We start from the raw sequence: 20,869 nt of genomic DNA on the forward strand, positions 1-20,869 counted from the left end.
AAATACCAGCTTTTGGTTTCCACTGATTTTCTCTACTGTTGGTCAGCTTCCTATTCAGTAATTTTAGCTCTAATAGGCCCTTCTTGTTGTAGCTTCATAAAGTAAAAGCTCAGATCATTGATTTTTTACCTCATTTCTTTTCTTATATAAGGGTTTAAAGCTACCGGTTTTCTTCTAAGCACTTCTTTAGCTGCATTCCACAACCTGTAATATGCTGTGTTTCCATTATCATTCAAACCAAAATATTTTCAAGTCGCCTTATAAATTTTTCTTTAACTTGCAAGTTACTTATACATGTTATTTTCCAAATATGTGAGGATTTCTCAGATGTCTTTCTGTTACTGATTTCTATTTTAATTCCATTTTGGTCAGACAACATCCTTTAAATTTTCAATCATTTGTGTTACCATACTGATGCCTGAGGTCATGGACATTAAGGCAGGCACATCAGGACGGTGACAAGCCCTTCTCTGACAATTGCTTGTCCTTCATCTTGTTCAGGAACATCACAATCTCCATTGTTCCAAGAAGGTCAAAAGTATGGGTTTAAATTCAAGTGACATTCTACTATTCCACCCTCTCTCTCTCTCTTCCCCCAGCATCTTATTCCTTCCCTTTTCCAGGGCTCCTGACCTTTGTGGAAGTGGGGCTTCAGCTCATGCTCCCAAGAACCCTAATTTCTCCCCACTCTTTTAATTTCCTCCCTGCAAATCTCAGAGAATAATCACTATAGAGAGAAGGTGGCAGCACCAAAAATGACATGGAGGAGGAAAAGCCACAATACCTTTTATGTCTTAATCTCGAAGGTCACACATTGTCAGTTCTGCCACATTACACTTTAGAAGCAAATCACTAAGTACAGCACATGCCTTTTGAAGGGAGGAGTATCAAATAATTTGTGGACACATTTTAAACCACCAGAACAATGTCATAATTTTTACCCTAAATAATCATATATCTTTTAAAAGAACTAAGAGAGGGAAAGAAAATATGTATACTCATTTATTTATATACATATGTATTACCTCTGGTTTCTTTATTCCTTCCAATAACTCATGGATCAGCAAACTAGAGTCCATGGGCCAAATCAAACCCACTGCCTATTTTTGCATGGCCTGAGAGCCAAGAATGGTTTTACATTTTTTTAATGGTTTAGGAAAAAAATCAATGGAAGAATATTTTTGTAACATGTGAAAATTATATGGAATTTAAATTTCAGTGTCTATAAAAAAATTTATTGGAATGTATCCATGCTCATTTATTTATATATTGTCTATACAGCTCCTTTCACAGCAGAACTCAGTTGTTTCAACAGACCATATGACCGACAAAGCCTAAAATATTTACCATCTGATCCTTTGCAGAAAAAGTTTATCAGCCTCTACTATACATCCAAATTACCATATGGTGTCATTTGCTTTTAACCTAAAGCATTTCCATTATCATTTTTCATAAAACACATTACGGTGACAAATTCCCTCAGATTATCTGTTTATCTGAAAATATCTTTATTCCAGCTTTATTTTTGAAAGCTACTTTTCCTAACTGATGATTGGACATTGTGGATAATACATTGTAACAACAATGAATTGTTATGTTTTCCTGCAGCCTTGATTTTTCTTCTAGTAGACAATTAACTTGTCTGGACCCAAACTATAAATTAAGCAACTGCCTGAACACTGCTTTTGTTTGGGGGTCTTGAATTGTTTTGTGGGATTTTAATTATGATTTTTGGATATCTTTCAGCCTCCATTGCTTTTAATGAGAAGACAAGTGTTAACCATATCATTATAGGCAAACCTCATTTTCTTGTACTTCACTTTATTGTGCTTTGCAGATATTGCGTTTTTTACAAATTGAAGATTTTTGGCAACCCTGTGTTGAGCACGTCTATCAGCACCATTTTTCCAACAGCATTTGCTCACATAGTGTCTCTGTGTCACATTTAGATAATGCCTGCAGTATTTCAAAGTTTTCATTATTATAATATTTGTTATGGTGATCTGTGATCAGTGATCTTTGATGTAACTACTATTCCCTGAAGGCTCGGACTATGGTTAGCATTTTTTAGCAATAAAGCTTTGTTTTTTTGGGGTTTTTTTTGCGGTATGCGGGTCTCTCACTGTTGCGGCCTCTCCCGTTGCGGAGCACAGGCTCCGGACGCGCAGGCTCAGCGGCCATGGCTCACGGGCCTAGCCGCTCCGCGGCATGTGGGATCTTCCCGGACCAGGGCACGAACCCGTGTTCCCTGCATCGGCAGGCGGACTCTCAACCACTGCGCCACCAGGGAAGCCCAGCAATAAATTATTTTTTAATTAAGGTATGTACATTGTTTTTTTCGACATAATGCTACTGCATACTTAACAGACTACAGTATAGTGTAAACATAACTTTTATATGCACCAGGAAACCAAAAAAATTCATGTGACTCCCTTTATTGTGATATTTGCTTTATTGCAGTGATCTGGAACTGACTCTGAAATTGCTCTGAGGTATGCCTGTATTCCCCTGTATTTAATGTACCATATTTTCTCTGGGCTGCTTTCAAGATTTCCTTACTATCTCTGGCATTTAGCAATTTGCCTATAATGTGTGTAGTTGTGGTTTTCTTTTGTATTGATTCTAGTTGAAGGTCACAGATTGTCTTGAATCTCCAAGCTAGTTTTTCTCAAACATGAGAAGTTTTCAAGCCACTATTTCTTCCAATATTTTTCTGCTTCTTTCTCTCTCACCTCTACCTATGGGATTCCAACTAAAGGCAGTAAGAATTCAGCTATCCCCCAAGAGGAGCTATGCAGAGATACAAAAAGCCCTCAGTTAAAAAAAATCAGTAAACTTGCAAATCTCACCTACTGCAGTTGTGTCTTTCCAAGGTTATCTCCTATTTGGTTTGCATTGCTCTTTGACAGAGCTCCTATGGTCTCCCCTGATTACTCACAACAGTCAGCCAGGTATGGATGGCAGAATTCGTACTCTAACTTTGAGTTTTAGCCTTTGGCAGCTCTCTCCATTCCAGGATTTTCCTCCTAAATTTCAAGCTTCTTTGCTACTCCTCAACTTTATCCTCTGACACTTCAAGCCAGTATGGTTGTGGTTTTCTGTCTCTGAAAACCTGTCTGTCTCATCAATTCACCACTACTATTACCTAAGGCTAGTAGTCCCCCGGTTTTTTAAAAACAATCTCCAAAACTTGAATTTATCATTTTATATATTATAAAATTTTAATTATTGGTAGTACTATAATGGAAAATAAACTACCTAAAGTAATGGAAAAGCCCAGCTTCCACAAATGTAGAAATAAATGTGCATGTGTACAATGTACAATGTCCTCATGCAGCTGCTGCTGAAATGGTGCCTTCCTATTCTACACCCATATATACCTAACTGGTATACAATTAGGCCTGGGGTTGTCAGGCTGAGAGTCATGAAAATCAACGAAGCAAATAAACTACTTGCAATTATTTAAAAGTTAAAAAGAATTATTTTAAGTTCCCTCCAAAAGATTTGTAGACTGTTTTCAATCATGTCCCATGGATTAAAAGATTAAGAAAAGGAAGATGGATATTTGGAATAAGTACTTGTATACCTTTCAGAAACAACAGCAATAATTAAGAGCAACATTTGAAGATGTCTTTTTTAAATAAAATACTTACCTTTGTTCTTCTAAAATGAGAAAATATTTTAACAACATTTTTCAAAATGCATTACACATTTTCTTATACCAAGACAGCATAGTAAGAACTGAAGAAAGAACCCACACCATTTGCTCTTAGGAATTCTACTTATATTCTCCTTTCACTGATAATTAAATACTAATATTCCATGGAATTTCAATCACAGAACTGTGAAGTTAGCAAAGTAAATCTGTGATTTGTAAAAAGCTCAGAACAGACTACATAAGTAATTTAGTCCATTATATGCAAATTGCTGAGTTAGGCTTTGAATATTCTGAAGGATCCTTTATTCTCACTATAGCAATAGCAGTAGCCAAACAACTGTTATCCCACAACAAGCAAAAGAACCATTTTCATGCAGAATGAGTACAACAAATAGAAAAGGAGAAAATGGAGACCAAGGGCATCTTTTTACACCAATTTTATAAAAAAACAACAACAAAAAGAACAAAAACAAGAGAACACCCTCTATGATTCTGTCATTCTTCCTTAGACAAAACATTAAGTGGTGACTTTGCTCTAAATCAGACATGATAAAATCTGATAGGAGAACTATAGTCAAACTAAGCGAATTTGCCAATGAAAACAATATTGCTGACGTTAAAATTCAAGTGTATAAATTAGCATAAAAATCAGCAGGAATTCTCAAGACACAGGAAACTGTTGGCAGTGTTAGATATGTTAATTATCTTGATTGTGATGAGTTCATATATATGTCAAAACTTACCAAACTGTATGCTTTGGCATGCAGTTTACACTACCTCAATTAGATTTCAATAAAGTTTAAAAAAAAAAACCAACAGGAAAAAATCATTATTCATTTTTACTCATCCCTTGGATATTTTAAAGTCAAAAGCAGAAACCAATTCAAAGTCTGTAACCAAGTATAATTAACAACTCAAGGATCACAAATAGTCATCCAAGTTAAAAGTCATCCAAGTTAAAACAACAGGTATATCAACTTTTTCAAAAAAAAGAATGAAAGTCTCAATGGAAGTATCCTGAGACTCACTGGTCAAAGGATTATAAAGTCACATTGCCTAAGCTATTTACATCCCACCCAAGTGTAGAATGCTCCTGGTTTCCATTTCCAAATGGATGTGATGACACGGAGTTTATTTATCAGGATTTGCAGCCTTACTGTACTTCTCTTCCTTGCACCTCTGCAGAATCTCTAAGCTCCTCTGGTGGACTGGGTGTTGGAGAAAGCTAATACTATCCATACTTTTCAAAACTGCACATGGCGCTGTATCATCATGTCCTTAGGAAGCAAAAGAAAAACAAAAAATGGAGAGAAGAAAAAGACATTATATAAGCCCAAACCAATAGAGAATCAAGGACAATGCTGCCAACTATCTTAAGAGTAAATAAAAATGTATCAAATAATTGGGGTTATTAAATGTGAATAATTTTTCCAATTAATTTGAGGAAATTACACAAAAACAATAGGAAAAAATAAAGGTCCTGTTCAGGTATTCAAAACTATCCTTTTTCAGTACTCAAAGTGTTGTGAGTTAACATCATACTAAAAATTTTTAATTTAAAATACCAGGGAAATTTCAAAAACAATTGTATGGTGTCTTTTTTTTAATGGACTCATTTTTATCAGGTCTGAAATATAATTAGCATAGAGGTGGCAACAATGCAAGAAACATTGTTTCTGATGGAACCCCAAAGAGAAATATACCCAAAACAATTTACCAAAAGTTAAACGTTCACAAATCTCGCAATTAACCACACTTGTAGGAATTCCAAGTGTGTCAATGTTGAAAGAGTAGGAAGAAAAGCACTATAGAGCAGGAAAACACAGCAGCACTTCTGTACTTATAAATCTGAAAACAAAGCTGGAAAATCTGTCAGAATCAACTATTGGGAGGAAAGGAACGAGAGCACATTCAAGTAAGGACCAAAGCCCCAGATTAGTGCTACTGAAACAGTGAGACACTCGAGCAGTAAAGAGGGAAGGAAGATTGTACCATAAATATTAGGAATAAATGGATTTAAAAGAGAATTCAGGTTTTCCAGGTTTGGGAGGAGTCAAGTATCATTTACACAAGAACATCTCTAGAGTTAGGACGTGAAGTTCAAATGTATGTAGGTTTGCCTTTAAAAAATAAAAGTGAGGGCTTCCCTGGTGGCGCAGTGGTTGAGAGTCCGCCTGCCGATGCAGGGGACACGGGTTCGTGCCCCGGTCCGGGAAGATCCCACATGCTGCGGAGCGGCTGGGCCCGTGAGCCATGGCCGCTGAGCCTGCGCGTCCGGAGCCTGTGCTCCGCAACGGGAGAGGCCACAACAGTGAGAGGCCCGCGTACCACAAAAAAAAATAACAACAACAACAACAAAAAAAGTGAATAGTTTAACAATAGATGGAGGCAAATTAAGCAACACATAATTATGAACTAAAGTTCCATTAGTACATATTTACTGTATAATTAGGAATAAGATACTATCTATGAATAGTTCTCAGGGCAGAATCATTTCAGAAGTTAAACAGAAGCACAGTAATTCAAGGAGGTTTGCATGGTTTAACCAAACTATAATTCCTTAAACTGAATATCTACATCCAGAGAATAGGCATCCACGTTTTAGTTAAAGATACAGAATCTCATGATACCGTAACATCAGATTATAGATAGACAGATAGATATAGAAACAGATAATCTGATATAAATATAGATATAGATAGATATATCAGGCTTTTGTAAAATTAAAAAGAAATTTTGTATCCTATAATTAAAAAGTAAGCTAATAAAACACTATCTCATTTATCCAGTACAGAGAGTCCATAACTGTACATGTTCCATGTTTCAAGAAGAGACAAGTATTACCAAGTTACCATCATTTCTTAGTCAAAAGATACCTCAATAAAAATATTCTATTCTCAATAATCCCCTCCTTCATAGGACTCTTGGGTGGGGGAAGGAATGCATAGGCTCAGATGAGGCTGCACTTGGTTAGTAACAGGGTGGGGGGCTAGGGGTTAGGGTAAACCATCAGTTGAGGAGGACCATTTGAGGAAAAAACCACCTGGTGAGTTCTACTCATACTCCATCCAAATTGTAATTTTTGAAAGTTATCAACAGACTTTCAGGCCCTTCAATAGCTAATGATATATTGTTAGTCAGAAATAATTTAAGAAGATTATGGTATTAAAGTGTTTTATATAAGAGTTCAGAATATTAAATATAGTAAATTATTATGTAATCTTAAATTAAAATTCGCTCAACTTGACTACAGCCTCTGTACTCAATTTTCTATTTTATCTAAATAAATTGTGGCAATGCCATTTGGATATGGGTAATTTTATATCTGTGACTGTTTTGTGTCTCACCGACTGTTTTGTATCTCATCATCGTACAACTTAGGGTTTGTTTGTTTGTTTTTAACTTCTGTTCTTTCATTCTGCTTTCTATGCCTTCTTTTAACTCTTTAACAATTTTAAACCCTGCTTTATGGACTATAATACTATTTCCAAACCTTAAAGTGATACTCCTCTCTGTTGTGTGTACTAACTCCCTGTCAAGGTGGTTTGGTTTCCTAGGATGGTTTTGTAAGTACATTTTCAGTGGAGTCTCAAACTCTTAAAAGAGGTTTATTTAGTGTTTGCTTATGCTAAATTCCTAGCCTAGTTTTGATAATTTCTTAGTTTGAGATTATGCACCAAACAAACAGTATAAATTCTCTCGCGTGGTGAAGAAGATATGGGGCACTAATTTTTTTAGGCAACTTTTTTTTCAAAATTTATCTAAGGCCTAACACATACTGATATGATTCTTGTTCTTCTAGGCAAGGCCAACAGACAGAGTTTTACAATTATCTTTTCAGTGACAGAAGAGTTCAAGCTCTTTGAAGGTCCTACATCATATAAAACAGGGGTTCAATCCCAGCTCCACTGTATCATTCAAACCTGAAGCCATGTCTCTGATCCTATAATAGTTTCTATAATGCCAGCTCCCAGGCCTTAGGGCCATTTTTTTAAAGGTATATTTCACATACAGTAAACTCCACTAATCTCAAGTATACAGTTTGATGAGCTTAAACAAATAGTTATATCATATAATCCTCAATCAAGATACAGGGCATTTCCATCACCTCAGCAAGTTATTTCATTCCCTTCTGGTAAATACCACCCCTACCCCTCCCAAAGTCAATCAAGTAATGATCCCAGGAGTGGGACTGCTGGATCACATGGTAATTCTATTTTTAGTTTTCTGAGGAACCTCCATACTGTTTTCCATAGTGGCTGTAACAACTTACATCCCCACCAACAGTGTAAGAGGGTTCCCTTTTCTCCACACTCTCCTGCACTGTTATTTGTAGACGTTTAAATGACCATTCTGACCAGTGTGAGGTGGTACCTCATTGTAGTTTTGACTTGCATTTCTGTAATAATTAGTGACGTTGAGCATCTTTTCATGTGCCTAATGGCTATTTGTATGTCTTCCTTGGAGAAATGTCTATTAAGGTCTTCTGCCCATTTTTTTTTTTTTTTTTTTTGCGGTACGCGGGCCTCTCACTGTTGTGGCCTCTCCCGTTGCAGAGCACAGGCTCCGGATGCGCAGGCTCAGCGGCCATGGCTCATGGGCCCAGCCACTCCGCAGCATGTGGGATCTTCCCGGACCGGGGCACGAACCCATGTCCCCTACATCGGCAGGCGGACTCTCAACCACTGTGCCACCAGGGAAGCCCTTTTGCCCATTTTTCAAGTGGGTTGTTGTTTTGTTGTTGTTGAGCTGTATGAGCTGTTTGTATACTTTGGATATTAAGCCTTTGTCTGTTGCATCATTTGCAAATATTTTCTCCCATTCCATTGGTCTTTTTGTTTTTTTATGGTTTCCTTTGCTGTGCAAAAGCTTGTAAGTTTGATTAGGTCTCATTTGTTTGTTTTTGTTTTTATTTCTATTGCCTTGGGAGACTGACCTAAGAAAACATTGGTATGATTTATGTCAGAGAATGTTTTGCCTTTGCTCTCTTCTAGGAGTTTTATACTGTCATGTCTTATGTTTAAGTCTTTAAGACATTTTGAGTTTATTTTTGTGCATGGTGTGAGGGTGTGTTCTAACTTCACTGATTTACATGCAGCTGTCCAACTCTCCCAGCACCACTTGCTGAAGAGACTGTCTTTTTCCCATTTTATATTCTTGCCTCCTTTGTTGAAGATTAATTGACCATAGGTGTATGGGTTTATTTCTGGGCTCTCTATTCTGTACCATTGATCCATAAGCCTGTTTTTGTACCAATACCACATTGTTTTGATTACTGTAACTTTGTGGTATTGTCTGAAGTCTGGGAGAGTTATGCCTCTTGCTTTTTTTTTTTTTAATTAATTAATTTATTTATATTTAGTTTTGTCTTCATTGCTGTGCATGGGCTTTCTCTAGTTGCAGTGAATGGGGGCCACCCTTTACTGAAGTGCATGGGCCTCTCATTGCAGTGCCTTGTCTTTGTTGCAGAGCACAGGCTAGAGGTGCGTGGGCCCCAGTAGTTGTGGCACATGGGCTCAGCAGCTGTGGCTCATGGGCTCTAGAGTGCAGGATCAGTAGTTATGGCACACGGGCTTAGTTGCTCTGCGGCATATGGGATCTTCCCAGACCAGGACTTGAGCCTGTGTCCCCTGCACTGGCAGATGGATTCTTAATCACTATGCCACCAGGGAAGTCCTCCTGCTTTGTTTTTTTTCCTCAGGATTGCTCTAGCAATTCTGGGTCTTTCATGGTTCCATATAAATTTTTGGAATTTGTTCTAGTTCTGTGAAAAATGTCATGGGTAATTTGACAGGATTTCACTGTATCTGTAGATTGCTTTGGGTAGTATTGCCATTTTAACTGTATTAATTCTTCCAATCCAAAAGCATGGGATATCTTTCCATTTCTTTGAATCCTCTTTTACTTCCTTTATTAATGTTTTATAGTTCTCAGTGTGTAAGTCTTTCACCTCCTTGGTCAGGTTTATTCCTAGATACTTTTGGTGTAATTTTAAAAGGTTTTCTGGGTTTTTTAAAATAAATTTATTTATTTATTTAGTTTTGGTTGCATTGGGTCTTCGTTGCTGCACACTGGCTTTTTCCAGTTGTGGAGAGTGGAGCTACTCTTTGTTGTGGTGTGCAGGCTTCTCATTGTGGTGACTTCTCTTGTTGTGGAGCACGGGCTCTAGGTGTGTGGGCTTCAGTAGTTGTGGCACAAGGGCTCATTAGTTGTGGCTCACAGGCACTAGAGCACAGGCTCAGTAGTTGTGGCACACGGCCTTAGTTGCTCCGCGGCATGTGGGATCTTCCCAGACCAGGGCTTAAACCCATGTCCCCTGCAATGGCAGGTGGATTCTTAACCACTGCACCACCAGGGAAGTCCCAGTTTTTTTGTTTTTTTTTTTTACATTCCCTTTCTGATATTTCATGGTTAGTGTAAAGAAATACAACTGATGGGGCTTCCCTGGTGGTGCAGTGGTTGAGAATCTGCCTGCCAATGCAGGGGACATGGGTTTGAGCCCTGGTCTGGGAAGATCCCACATGCCACGGAGCAACTGGGCCCTTGAGCCACAACTGCTGAGCCTGCGTGTCTGGAGCCTGTGCTCCACAACAAGAGAGGCCCGCGCACCACAATGAAGAGTGGCCCCCGCTCGCCGCAACTAGAGAAAGCCCTCGCACAGAAACGAAGACCCAACACAGCCATAAATAAATAAATAAATAAATTTATTAAAAAAAAAAAAAAGAAATACAACTGATTTCTGAATGTTACTCTTGTATCCTGCTACTTTGCTGAATTCATTCATTAGATCTAGTAGTTTTTGTGTGGGGTCCTTAGAGAGAAACTCTGTACTTCTAAACTATCACGCCCCTTGTTATCTCCCTGTCTGCCCTGAGCAAACACTAATCTACATTCTTTCTCAACAGATTTGCCTATTCTAGAAAATTCATATAAATGAAATCATACAGTATGTGGCCTTTTGTGTCTTATGCTTTCACTTCACAAAATGCTTTCAAGGTTCACCCATGTTATAGCATGTACTAGTACCTCATTCATTTACATGACAGAATAGTATTCCATTGTATGGATATACCACATTTTGTTTATCCAGTCATCTGCTGATAAACATTTGAGTCGTTTCTACCTTTTAGCTATTATGAATATGTTGCTAAGAACATCAAGTACAAGTTTTTGTTTGAACACCTGCTTTCAATTCTTTTAAGTATCTACCTAAGAGTGGAACTGCTGGGTAAAATGTAACTACCAGGCTGTTTTACAAAGTGGCTGCACCATTTTAAATTTTCACCAGCAGCATGTGAGGCTTCCAATTTCTCCACATCCTTATTACCAACATTTGTTATTACCTGTCTATTTTATTGTAGCCATCCTAGTAGATGTGAAGTTGTACCTTACTGTGGTTTCAATTTGCAATTCCCTAATGACAAATTATATTGACCATCTTTTCATGTTTTTTATTGACCATCTGCATATCTTCTTTGGAGAAATGTCTTTTAACATCCTTTGCCCATTTTTTAATTGGGTTATTAGTTTTTTACTACTGAATTGCAAGAATTGTATATATTCTAGATATATGCAGTTCCTTATTAGATACGTGATTTATAAATATCTTCTATCATTCTGTGAGTTGTCATTTCACTTTTTTTAAATATTTATTTATTTGGTTGCACCGGGTCTTAGTTGCAGCAGGCAGCCTCCTTAGTTGCAGCTTGTGGGCTCCTTAGTTGTGGCTCTCCAGCTCTTTAGTTGTGGCATGCGTGTGGGATCTAGTCTCCTGAACAGGGATCAAACCCTGGCCCCCTGCATTGGGAGCGTGGAGTCTTATCCACTGCGCCACCAGGGAAGTCCCTTCACTCTCTTAATAGTATCCTTTGAGGGCTTCCCTGGTGGCACAGTGGTTGGGAATCCGCCTGCCGGTGCAGGGGACACGGGTTTGAGCCCTGGTCTGGGAAGATCCCACATGCCGTGGAGCAACTAGGCCCGTGCGCCACAACTACTGAGCCTGCACTCTGGAGCCCGCAAGCCACAACTACTGAGCCCTTGCACCGCAACTACTGAAGCCCGTGAGCCCTAGAGCCCGTGCTCTGCAACAAGAGAAGCCACCGCATTGAGAGGCCCGCTCACTGCAACAAAGAGTAGCCCCCGCTCGCCGCAACTAGACAAAGCCCGTGCACAGCAACGAAGACCCAGCGCAGCCAAAAATTAATTAATTAATTAATTAAAAATAATAGTATCCTTTGAGGCACAAAAGTTTTTAATTTTGATGAAGTCTAATTTATCCATATTTTCTTTGGTTGCTTGTGCTTTATACCTAATCCTGTCATACCTAAGAATCCACTGCCTAATCCAAACTGGGAAATGTGAATCCTCCAATTTTTGTCCTTCTTGCATTTCTGGATTCCTTTACATATCAATTTTAGGATTAGCTTGTCAATATCTGCATAAAGGTAGCTGTGGTTTTGACAGGACTATGCTGAATCTGTAGATCCAGTATTGCCATCTTAACTATGCCTTCCAATGCATAAACATAGAATATCTTTCCATTTACTGCAGTATTCTTTAAGCTTTTTCAACAATATTTTGTAGTTTCAGTGAACAAGTCTTGCAATTCTTTTGTTAAATTTATTAGTAAGAATTTTATACTTGTTGGTGCTCTTGTAACTGAAGCACGAACTTAATTTTGTTTTCACGTTGTTTACTGTTAATGTCTAGAAATACAACCAATTTTGCATGTTGACGTTGTGTCTTGCAACTTGAGCTCATTTTTTATCTCTAGTAGATTTTTTTGTAGATTCCTTAAGAAATTTTACATAAAATATGTCATCTACAAACAAAATGGTTTCTTCCTTTCCAATTTGGATGTCTTTTATTTCTTTTTCTTGCCTGATTACTCTTACCAGGATTTCCAGGACAATGTTAAATAGAAGAGGTGAAAAGAGATATCCTGTCTTGTTTCTGATCTTAAGGGAAAAGTATTCAGTCATTCACCATCAAGAATGATACAACCTTTGGGTTTTTCACAGGTCCCCTTATCAGATTGGGGAAGTCCCCTTCTATTGCTAATTTGTTCAGCATTTTTATGATGAAAAATATGAAAAGGTATTCACGTCTGTCAAGTGCCTCTTCTGTGTCTATTGAGGTGATGATCTGATCTTTGCTCTTTAGTCTATCAATGTGGTGTATTACATTGATTTGAGTTTTCTAAGGTGAACCAATCTTGCATTCCTGGGTATATTCCACTAGATAATGGTGTAAAATACTTTTTACATATTGCTGGACTCAGTCTGCAAGGATTTTGTTGAGGATTTTTGTTGAGGGATATTGGTTTGTGGTTTTCATTTTTGTGATGTCTTATCTGGTATGCTGGTAATACTGGCCTCACAGATTGAGAATGAAAGTATTCCCTTATGGTCTATGTTTTTGGAAGAGTTTATAAAGGATTGGTGTTAATTCTTCATTAAGTATTTGATAAAATTTATCAGTGAATTCACTGTTCCTTGGTTTGTGGGAAGATTTTTTTTCATAACTAATTCAATCTCTTTTCTTGTAGCAGGCCTTTCAGACTTTCTATTTCTTCTGGAGTCAGTATAGGCTGTTAGCATGTTTCTAGGAATTTTTCCATTTCCACTAGGTTCTAATTTGTTGACATACAACTGTTAATAGTATGATAATCCTTTTTATTTCCATCAGTTCAGCAGCAACACCCCCCTTTCTTTCCCCAAATTAGTAATTTGAGTCTCCTCTCTCCTCTTCTTGGTCTGTCTACCTCAAGGTTTGTCAATTTCGTTTACCTTTATAAAGAAGTACCTTTCAGTTTTATTTGTTTTCTTTATTGTTTTCTACTCTATTTTATTTATTTCAGACCTACTTTTTATTATGTCCTTCCTACTGCTTGCTTTGGGTTTAGTTTTCCCTTTTTCCCTAGAATCTTAAGGTGGGGCATTAAGTTATTGATTTGAGATATTTCTTTCTTTTTTAATAGAGATAAATTTCTCTAAAGGAGAAATAAATTTCCCTCTAAGCACTGTTTTAGCTGTATCCCATAAGATATGGGTGTATATTTTCTTCTATTCATTTCAAATTATTTTCTAATTTCCCTTGTGATTTCTTCTTTGTCCCATTGGTTATTAAGAAGTGTGTTATTTAGTTTCCACATATACCGTAAGACATATTATTTTTGTTCCTCTTTTCTTTCATTACTCTCTTCTTTTGTGTTGAATAGATGTTTTCTAGTATACTATTTTAATATTTTGGTCATTTCTTTTACTATATTATTTTTTAGTTATTTTCTTAACAGGTGCCAAGGGAATTAAAATTAGCATCTTAACTTACAACAATCTAATCTAGATTAAAAGCTACTTAATTTCAATAGTATATAAAAACTTTCCTCCTATATAGCTTCATTCCCTTCCTCCTTCTTTATGCTGTTATTGTCATGCAAATTACATCTTTAAAATGGCATGCCCTCCAAGAGAGATTTATAATTATTGCTTTTTCACAGTTGTCTTTTAAATCAGATTGGAGGAAAAAAAAGTTACAAAATGTAGAAAATACATTTTTACTATCTTTTATATTTAACTCTATAGCTGTCTTTAATGGTGCTCTTTATTATTTCATGTGCTTTCGAGCTACTGTCTAGTGTCCTTTCATTTCAGCCAGAAGAACTCCCTTTAATATTTCTTGTGGGGCAGCTAGTAACAGTCACTCAGGATCTGTTTATCTGGGAATGGCATAATTTCATCTTGAAGGATAGTTTTAGTGAATACAGAATTCTTGATTGACAGTGTTTTTTTCTTTCAGCACTTTGAATATGCCAAGTTGCTGTCCTCTAGCCTCAGTGCTTTCTAATGATGAATCAACTTTTAATCTTACTGAGGATACTTGGTGCATGATGAATCATTTTTCTCTTGCTGCTTTCAATATTCTCTCTTTACCTCAAGAGAGTTTAATTACGATATATCTAAGTTTGAATCTCTTTGAATTCACCCACCTTGCAGTTTGCTGAGCTTGCTAGATGTGTATATTAATTTTCTCATCAAATTTGAGGAGGTGTTGGCCATTATTTCTTGAAATATTCTTTCTTTCCCTTTCCCTCCTTTCCTTCTGGACTCTCAGAAGTTTATATACCTCATGGTGTCCCATAAGTCTAGAAGCTCTGTTTATTTTTCTTCATTCTTTATTATTCCTGTTCCTTAGCCAGATCATCTCAACTGATCTGTCTTCATGTTCACCCGATTCTGGCTTCTGCTTATTCAAACCTGCTGCTGAACTCTTCTACTGAATTTCTCATTTCAGTTATTGTACATTTTTTTCCACTTCAAAATCGATGTGTGTGTGTGTGTGTGTGTATAAAATTGATATTCTCCATTTGGTGAGACATTGTTCTCATACTTTCCTTTTGTTCTTCAGATATAGTTACCTTTAAGTCTTTAAATATATTTAAAATAGTTTAAAGACTTTGTCTAGTAATATCAATGTCTGGATTTTTTCAGGGGTAGTTATATAACATGGCAACTCTGAAAATTCTCTTCCCAGGATTTGCTGTTGTTGCTGTTTCTTACAGTTGCTTCTATTTGTTTAGGACTTTCCTGAACTAATTCTGTAAAGTTTGTCACAGGTGACCATGGAAATCTCTGCTCAGTAAGCTTAAATGTCAGCTACTGATTGAAGGCAGATATCTTTACATGCCTGAAACCACTAATTCTCCCAGGTTTTGTCAAGGGTCACTGAGTGTGTATGTTGGTGCATACCTTCAACACTCAGCTAGGAAGTTTACAACTTAGCCTTGCCCTGCTTGCACAGAATCTGAAGGTTATCCTGAGGTAAGAAATCAGGATATCCTCAGGTCTTTACTGAGCATATGCATAGCCCTGGGCACGTATACAGTCCTATGCATGTGCATAGCTATCTAGATTCCCATGAATATATGGGAACTTTTCATAGCCATTATGGAAACCTCATTCTCCAGCTTTTCCTTTCAAATGTTTTGGTTAGTTTTTGCCCCAGCTGTTATCTACTGCATCAGAGAGTTGCAATGTTCAACAACTGCTTCTGATTGTTTTGGACAAAACCCCTAGGTAAAAAGTTATCCATACTGGGCAAGCTCCAAGTCAAGTTAAAAGATAGCCTTGTAAGTGGGGTCTTCCAGGGAACTACCAAATAAGTTGAATATTCTCTGGGAATGGGGCTTTGAAGGAGTGCCAGCCCCCCTCTATTCCCTCCAGGGGTTGTCACACTGCTGATTTTCATTGTGCTTCCAGGCTATTGATTTTCAAGGCTACCGTAGAGCTTGGGAGGGAGGGAGGTGAGTAGTGCAAGTTTAAAACACTACAAAGTGCACTGTCATTATCAATATTCAGCCTTTTTTCTTGTATATATATTTCCCAGATTACTGAAGGCCTTTGATGAATTCATGGAGCTCCAGCAAAGTTATTCTGACAATTTTTGCAAGTGTTCTTGTTGCTTTTATGGAAGAGAGAACTTTCAGAGGTCCTTACTCTACTGTTTCATTGACATTTAATCTAAAACCCTTACTCTTAACCACCACACCATAGTGCCTGATACGGAATTGATTTATAAATAATGGTCAGGGTTTTGTTTGTTAACAAAAATGCTCTTAATTGTCTTAAGTACTGGGTAGAATTATGGATAGAGTACTGCATAGAGATCCTAGACCCTGTTTAGGTGATATCTAAATAGTTTTAGTACCTGGTCATTTCTGGAAATAGATGGTCACTGGAATCCTTCTCCCACTTGCAAAAACAAATGGGAGCACATTAGAGTTACAAAGTCCATTGTGTGGGATGGGGAAGAGGAAAAGTTTATGTGGGAACCATTAAAGCTCTCTATCTGCAGACACTATATGAATGGCTTCAGCTTTTCTCCCTGTAGATTAAGGAACCGAATGACACTTTGGACTCTCGTTCTTGCCTCTTTTTTTTTTTTTTTTTAATTAATTAATTAATTTATTTTTGACTGCGTTGGGTCTTTGTTGCTTCGCGACGGCTTTCTCTAGTTGTGGTGAGCGGGGGCTACTCTTCATTGTGGTGCGCAGGCTTCTCATTGCAGTTGCTTCTCTTGTTGCAGAGCACGGGCTCTAGGCGCATGGGGTTCAGTAGTTGCGGCTCGCAGGCTCAGTAGTTGTGGTGCATGGGCTTAGCTGCTCTGCAGTATGTGGGATCTTCCCGGACCAGGGATCGAACCCGTGTCCCCTGCATTGGCAGGTGGATTCTTAACCACTGCACCACCAGGGAAGCCCCTCGTTCTTGCCTCTTATGCCAATGCCACAGCTGAATTCGCTGTCTCTGCCTAGTCTTTTTAGATGGATTAAAATTCCTCTTTGGCTATACTTGTACGTAACTCCAAAAGAACAAAATAAGCATCACTGCATTCACATCTGCACACTGTATAATTCATGGTCAAGTTATGATCTCCCCTGTTCTTTCTAGTCCAGGCTCTTTCTTATTCAGGAGGAGTAAAACAGAGGCAAGGTGGATGCTACCACTGGAATACCTGTACTCCAATATCTCACTGCTGACCAGAAAAATCATTACCATTTTTAATTCCACCTCCCAGCAGGGCCAACATGTACCTTCACTCAGACTGCCTATTTATATGACTCTACTAAGAACATTTTATGATTTCCTGATAACCTGCCCCAGCTATAACATACCACAACTATAACAAATTTATTCTTAAAAGGAATAAGTTGAATTAATTTTTATTTAAAGACCTTAAAATGGCACTGTGCCCTCTAATTTGAAAGTCTATAAAAAAGAAAAAATAACAGTCAAAAGTAGATTTAAATTTGATATTCTCATTTGTGCTCAGTTGGCTTGATGAAGAAAAAGATTTTTTTGGTTCACCATCAAGGTATTTGTTGACAATCAGCTAAGAGTCCAGTGAAATATCTTATTTCTTAAAGGAAGTGAAAATATATTACACTTCTGCAGTCTACATCTTCTTTCTTCATTAGAAATATTATCTTTGGCCTCTTCTTACTCTCATTCAAGATCTGAACTGGGTTACCTTCTGCCTTTCATATATTCTACTTCTGCTTAAATAATCTCCAATCCCTGTTTCATGCTGGTATGTTTGCATACTACTTATGGTCATTATAAGAGTTCTGCATCTACTACTTAGTTCATTTTCACAGTTACTCTGTTAGTTTTTGTTCTGCAATACTACAATGTTCTAATTTTATAATATCCGTTTATCCGTTATCACCAGAAAACAGCAGGTGGTAAGTGGTGCAGAGGGAGGAAAAATGCTAAATTTTGGCACTGACACTAATATGCTGTAACACAATTATTCTCTGTAACAAACCTGCTCAGTCACTGCCTCAAAATGCAAATGAACTATCGTTTTTCTTTTTCTTGATAAAAAGTGAAATTTTAAAAGTTTATGCAAGGGGGACTTCTAGCATGTTGGTAATATTCTCTTTCCTAACCTAGAAGATAGTTCCAGGGGTGTTTTCACTTTGTGATAATTCACTGAGCTATATGTTTTGTTCTGTGCACTTTTCTGTATACATGTTATATCCTAGTATAAAAGAGTTTTCAAAAAGAGTTTATTATGTGGAAGCTCTATGCTGGCCAGAAAGCAAAACTAGATTAGAAAACAAGAAGAATCTAGAAATTATCAAAGATAATTTCAGTTGTTGATCATTAGTAGCACTGCATGTCTTTGTACTAATTAATACTAATATACATAGAACCAGCTTTCACAAATAATATTTTAAATGCCAAAGTAACATCCAATGTGAATAACTCTTACAGAATGCAATGTATTCAACAGTAACTATAAGAAAAGTTTCTTATCTTAGTCAGTTACGTCTTAGCAGGATATGTATCAATTTTCAAAATTTTCATAATTGATAAAGACCACTGTAATAAATAAGAATGCATCTTAGAAGAAAAAACTTTTCCTTAAAGCTTTTTGCTGGTAACTGTAGTCAATAATATTGCAGTACTGTACATATTTGAAAGTTGCCAAGAGATTAAATTGTAAAAAGTTCTCATCACAAGAAAAAGTTTTGTAACTTTGTATAGTAATGGATGGTACCATTTTGCAGTACACACAAATATTGAATCATTATGTTATATACCTGAAACTAATATAATGTTATATGTCCATTATCCTCAATTTAAAATTTTTCCAAGCTTTTTGCAAAGATAGCCTCTTAGAAATAATTTTGGCAAAGGCAAAGCAGTTTTAAGATACTCCTTTTATTAAAAAAAAAAAAACTATAGCTCTCTCCAAAAAGGCCAGTTTGCACACATTATAATCTGAAGTACAGAAATGAAATTCAATTAGTTTTGCCTCTCATTTTAGAAATACAATCTCTCAAATATTTTATTCAGTTAAAATACATAAAAGCTGAATTTAAAGTTTTACTGCTAGTGCACATGCCCAAAAGCCCTATGAGTAAGTCTAGGAGTTCTGAAAGCACAAAATGTGTCCTCCTGCACTTCTGCTGAAGCTTCTTGGCAAAAAAAATTATTTTAAATAATTACATATGTATTAGAATATCCTCACTATGCAGCAATGGTCTATCTGAGGCTAGAGCTACAGCAAGCAACAGTGTCATTTCAAGTAGGTAGCGAGTGCTTTAGAGATGCTCCTCTCACAGAATGTAAAATGAGAATATTTTATGATTTAAGGAGGAGACACACAAACAAAGTATCCTGTTTTATCCATTCCTAACTTTTAAAGTAAAATCCAGCTAACTGACTTAAGTGTAAGAGGAAAAGAAAATTAACACCTCATAAACAGATACTTTACATGTATTATCTGATTTTACCCTCATAATATTGAAGGCAGTATTACACTCCAAGAAAAACAGCTAATAGTCACAAAATCAGTCAAGAGAAGAGATGACAACTGATTACTGAAGTTGGGTTACCCCACTATACTATACTACCTCCATCCTAATTTTTCTGCCTCCTGACTTATGCTTCCACATTATGTTTCATTTGTAGTAAAAACTATGACTTAAGAAGAAAACAGAGAAAAATATCAATATTAAATTCTATATAATTAAATAATAATTTCACTTTTTGTTTAAAAATCATACCAATGTCTGAATGCCTAAAAAATACCAGGTGCTTTACACTCATTATTCCTATCAGTATTTATTAATAAAAATGTACCAACATATATATACACACACATACACTCACCAGAACTCATTAGATCTGAAACATGATGTTAGGGCAGGGTAAGAAAACAAACAGAAGCATGGTAGAATACTGATGTCTACTGCTTACCAGTTTTTCTCTGAATGTGTCTTTTCCCAGCTTCCCTGAAAGCAATAACAGCTCTGAAAAAAGCTCGGAGAACTGCCCAACGGAAAACAGCTACAGGATCAATTCCAATCATCCCAGAGATAAATGCATTCTTGCTACTTCTCAGAAGAGCTACAATGTCAGGGCGCATATGATCTGTATTTTTTTCCCGGAAATCCTACATGAAAAAAGTACCAGTGTTAATTTTGAAAAAATTATTAAACCAAGAAGATAATGGGTGACATATATGAACAGTGGTTGAATAAGGCTATAGAAGTGGCTTCTGTTTTAGGCAGCTAAAGGGACCAGATAGATATCCTCAACAAAGTCCCATCTGACCCTAAAACTATTTAATTCAAAAATTAATTTAAATTAGAATGAGCATTCCACAATCTTATTGCAGCTTGTTAAACACTGGTCAGGGAAAGACTCTCTACAGGACTATCACATAAAATGACAAGAGAGTTGAATAACAAAAAGGAGCCAGAAATGAGAAGACCAGGAACAGCATTTCAAAGGGAACACCTACTACCTATAGGTGGCAATGAGTTGAACAAGTTAGCAGAAAACCAGTAAGACCAGGGGCTGGAGCATTCTTGGCAAGGGTGAGAGTGGTAGAAGAATAAGCAAATAAATAGGCTATGTAGGCTACGTAAGCCTGAACTAGGAGTTTGGGTTTTATTCAAGTGTAAAGAAAAGCCACTGGAAGGATAATGACATGAGCTAACTGGTGTTTTATAAACATCACTGGTTACTGCAGAGGGAATGAACTGTACAAAGATGGAAAAGGTAGGCCAGCTATTGCAGTATTCCAGAAGAACTGAAAGTGACTTGGACTACATTGATGGTACTAGTTAGTGGAAAAGGAAAATGGTTATCATATATGGGATATGTTTTAGAGGTAAGGACAAAGGACTTGGTGGATTAG

At 37.0% G+C, this 20,869-nt stretch overlaps 1 protein-coding gene across 4 annotated transcripts in view; it reads right to left on the bottom strand.

Annotated features, from left to right (window-relative positions):
• MYO9A (myosin IXA) overlaps window positions 1–20,869 on the bottom strand; it is a 271,921-nt gene that overhangs the window by 142,878 nt on the left and 108,174 nt on the right. For all 4 annotated transcript variants that reach the window (XM_029236422.1, XM_029236423.1, XM_029236420.1 and 1 more), the window contains exons 14-15: window positions 19,924–20,119; window positions 4,816–4,935 (exon numbers count right to left, since the gene is read on the bottom strand). In XM_029236422.1, the coding sequence (XP_029092255.1) occupies window positions 4,816–4,935; window positions 19,924–20,119 (316 nt within the window). The remainder of the gene's footprint in view (window positions 1–4,815; window positions 4,936–19,923; window positions 20,120–20,869) is intronic.

Source organism: Monodon monoceros, unplaced genomic scaffold (genome assembly GCF_005190385.1).
Source record: "Monodon monoceros isolate NGI ecotype Baffin Bay Population unplaced genomic scaffold, NGI_Narwhal_1 Super_Scaffold_21, whole genome shotgun sequence".
NCBI lineage: Eukaryota > Metazoa > Chordata > Mammalia > Artiodactyla > Monodontidae > Monodon > Monodon monoceros.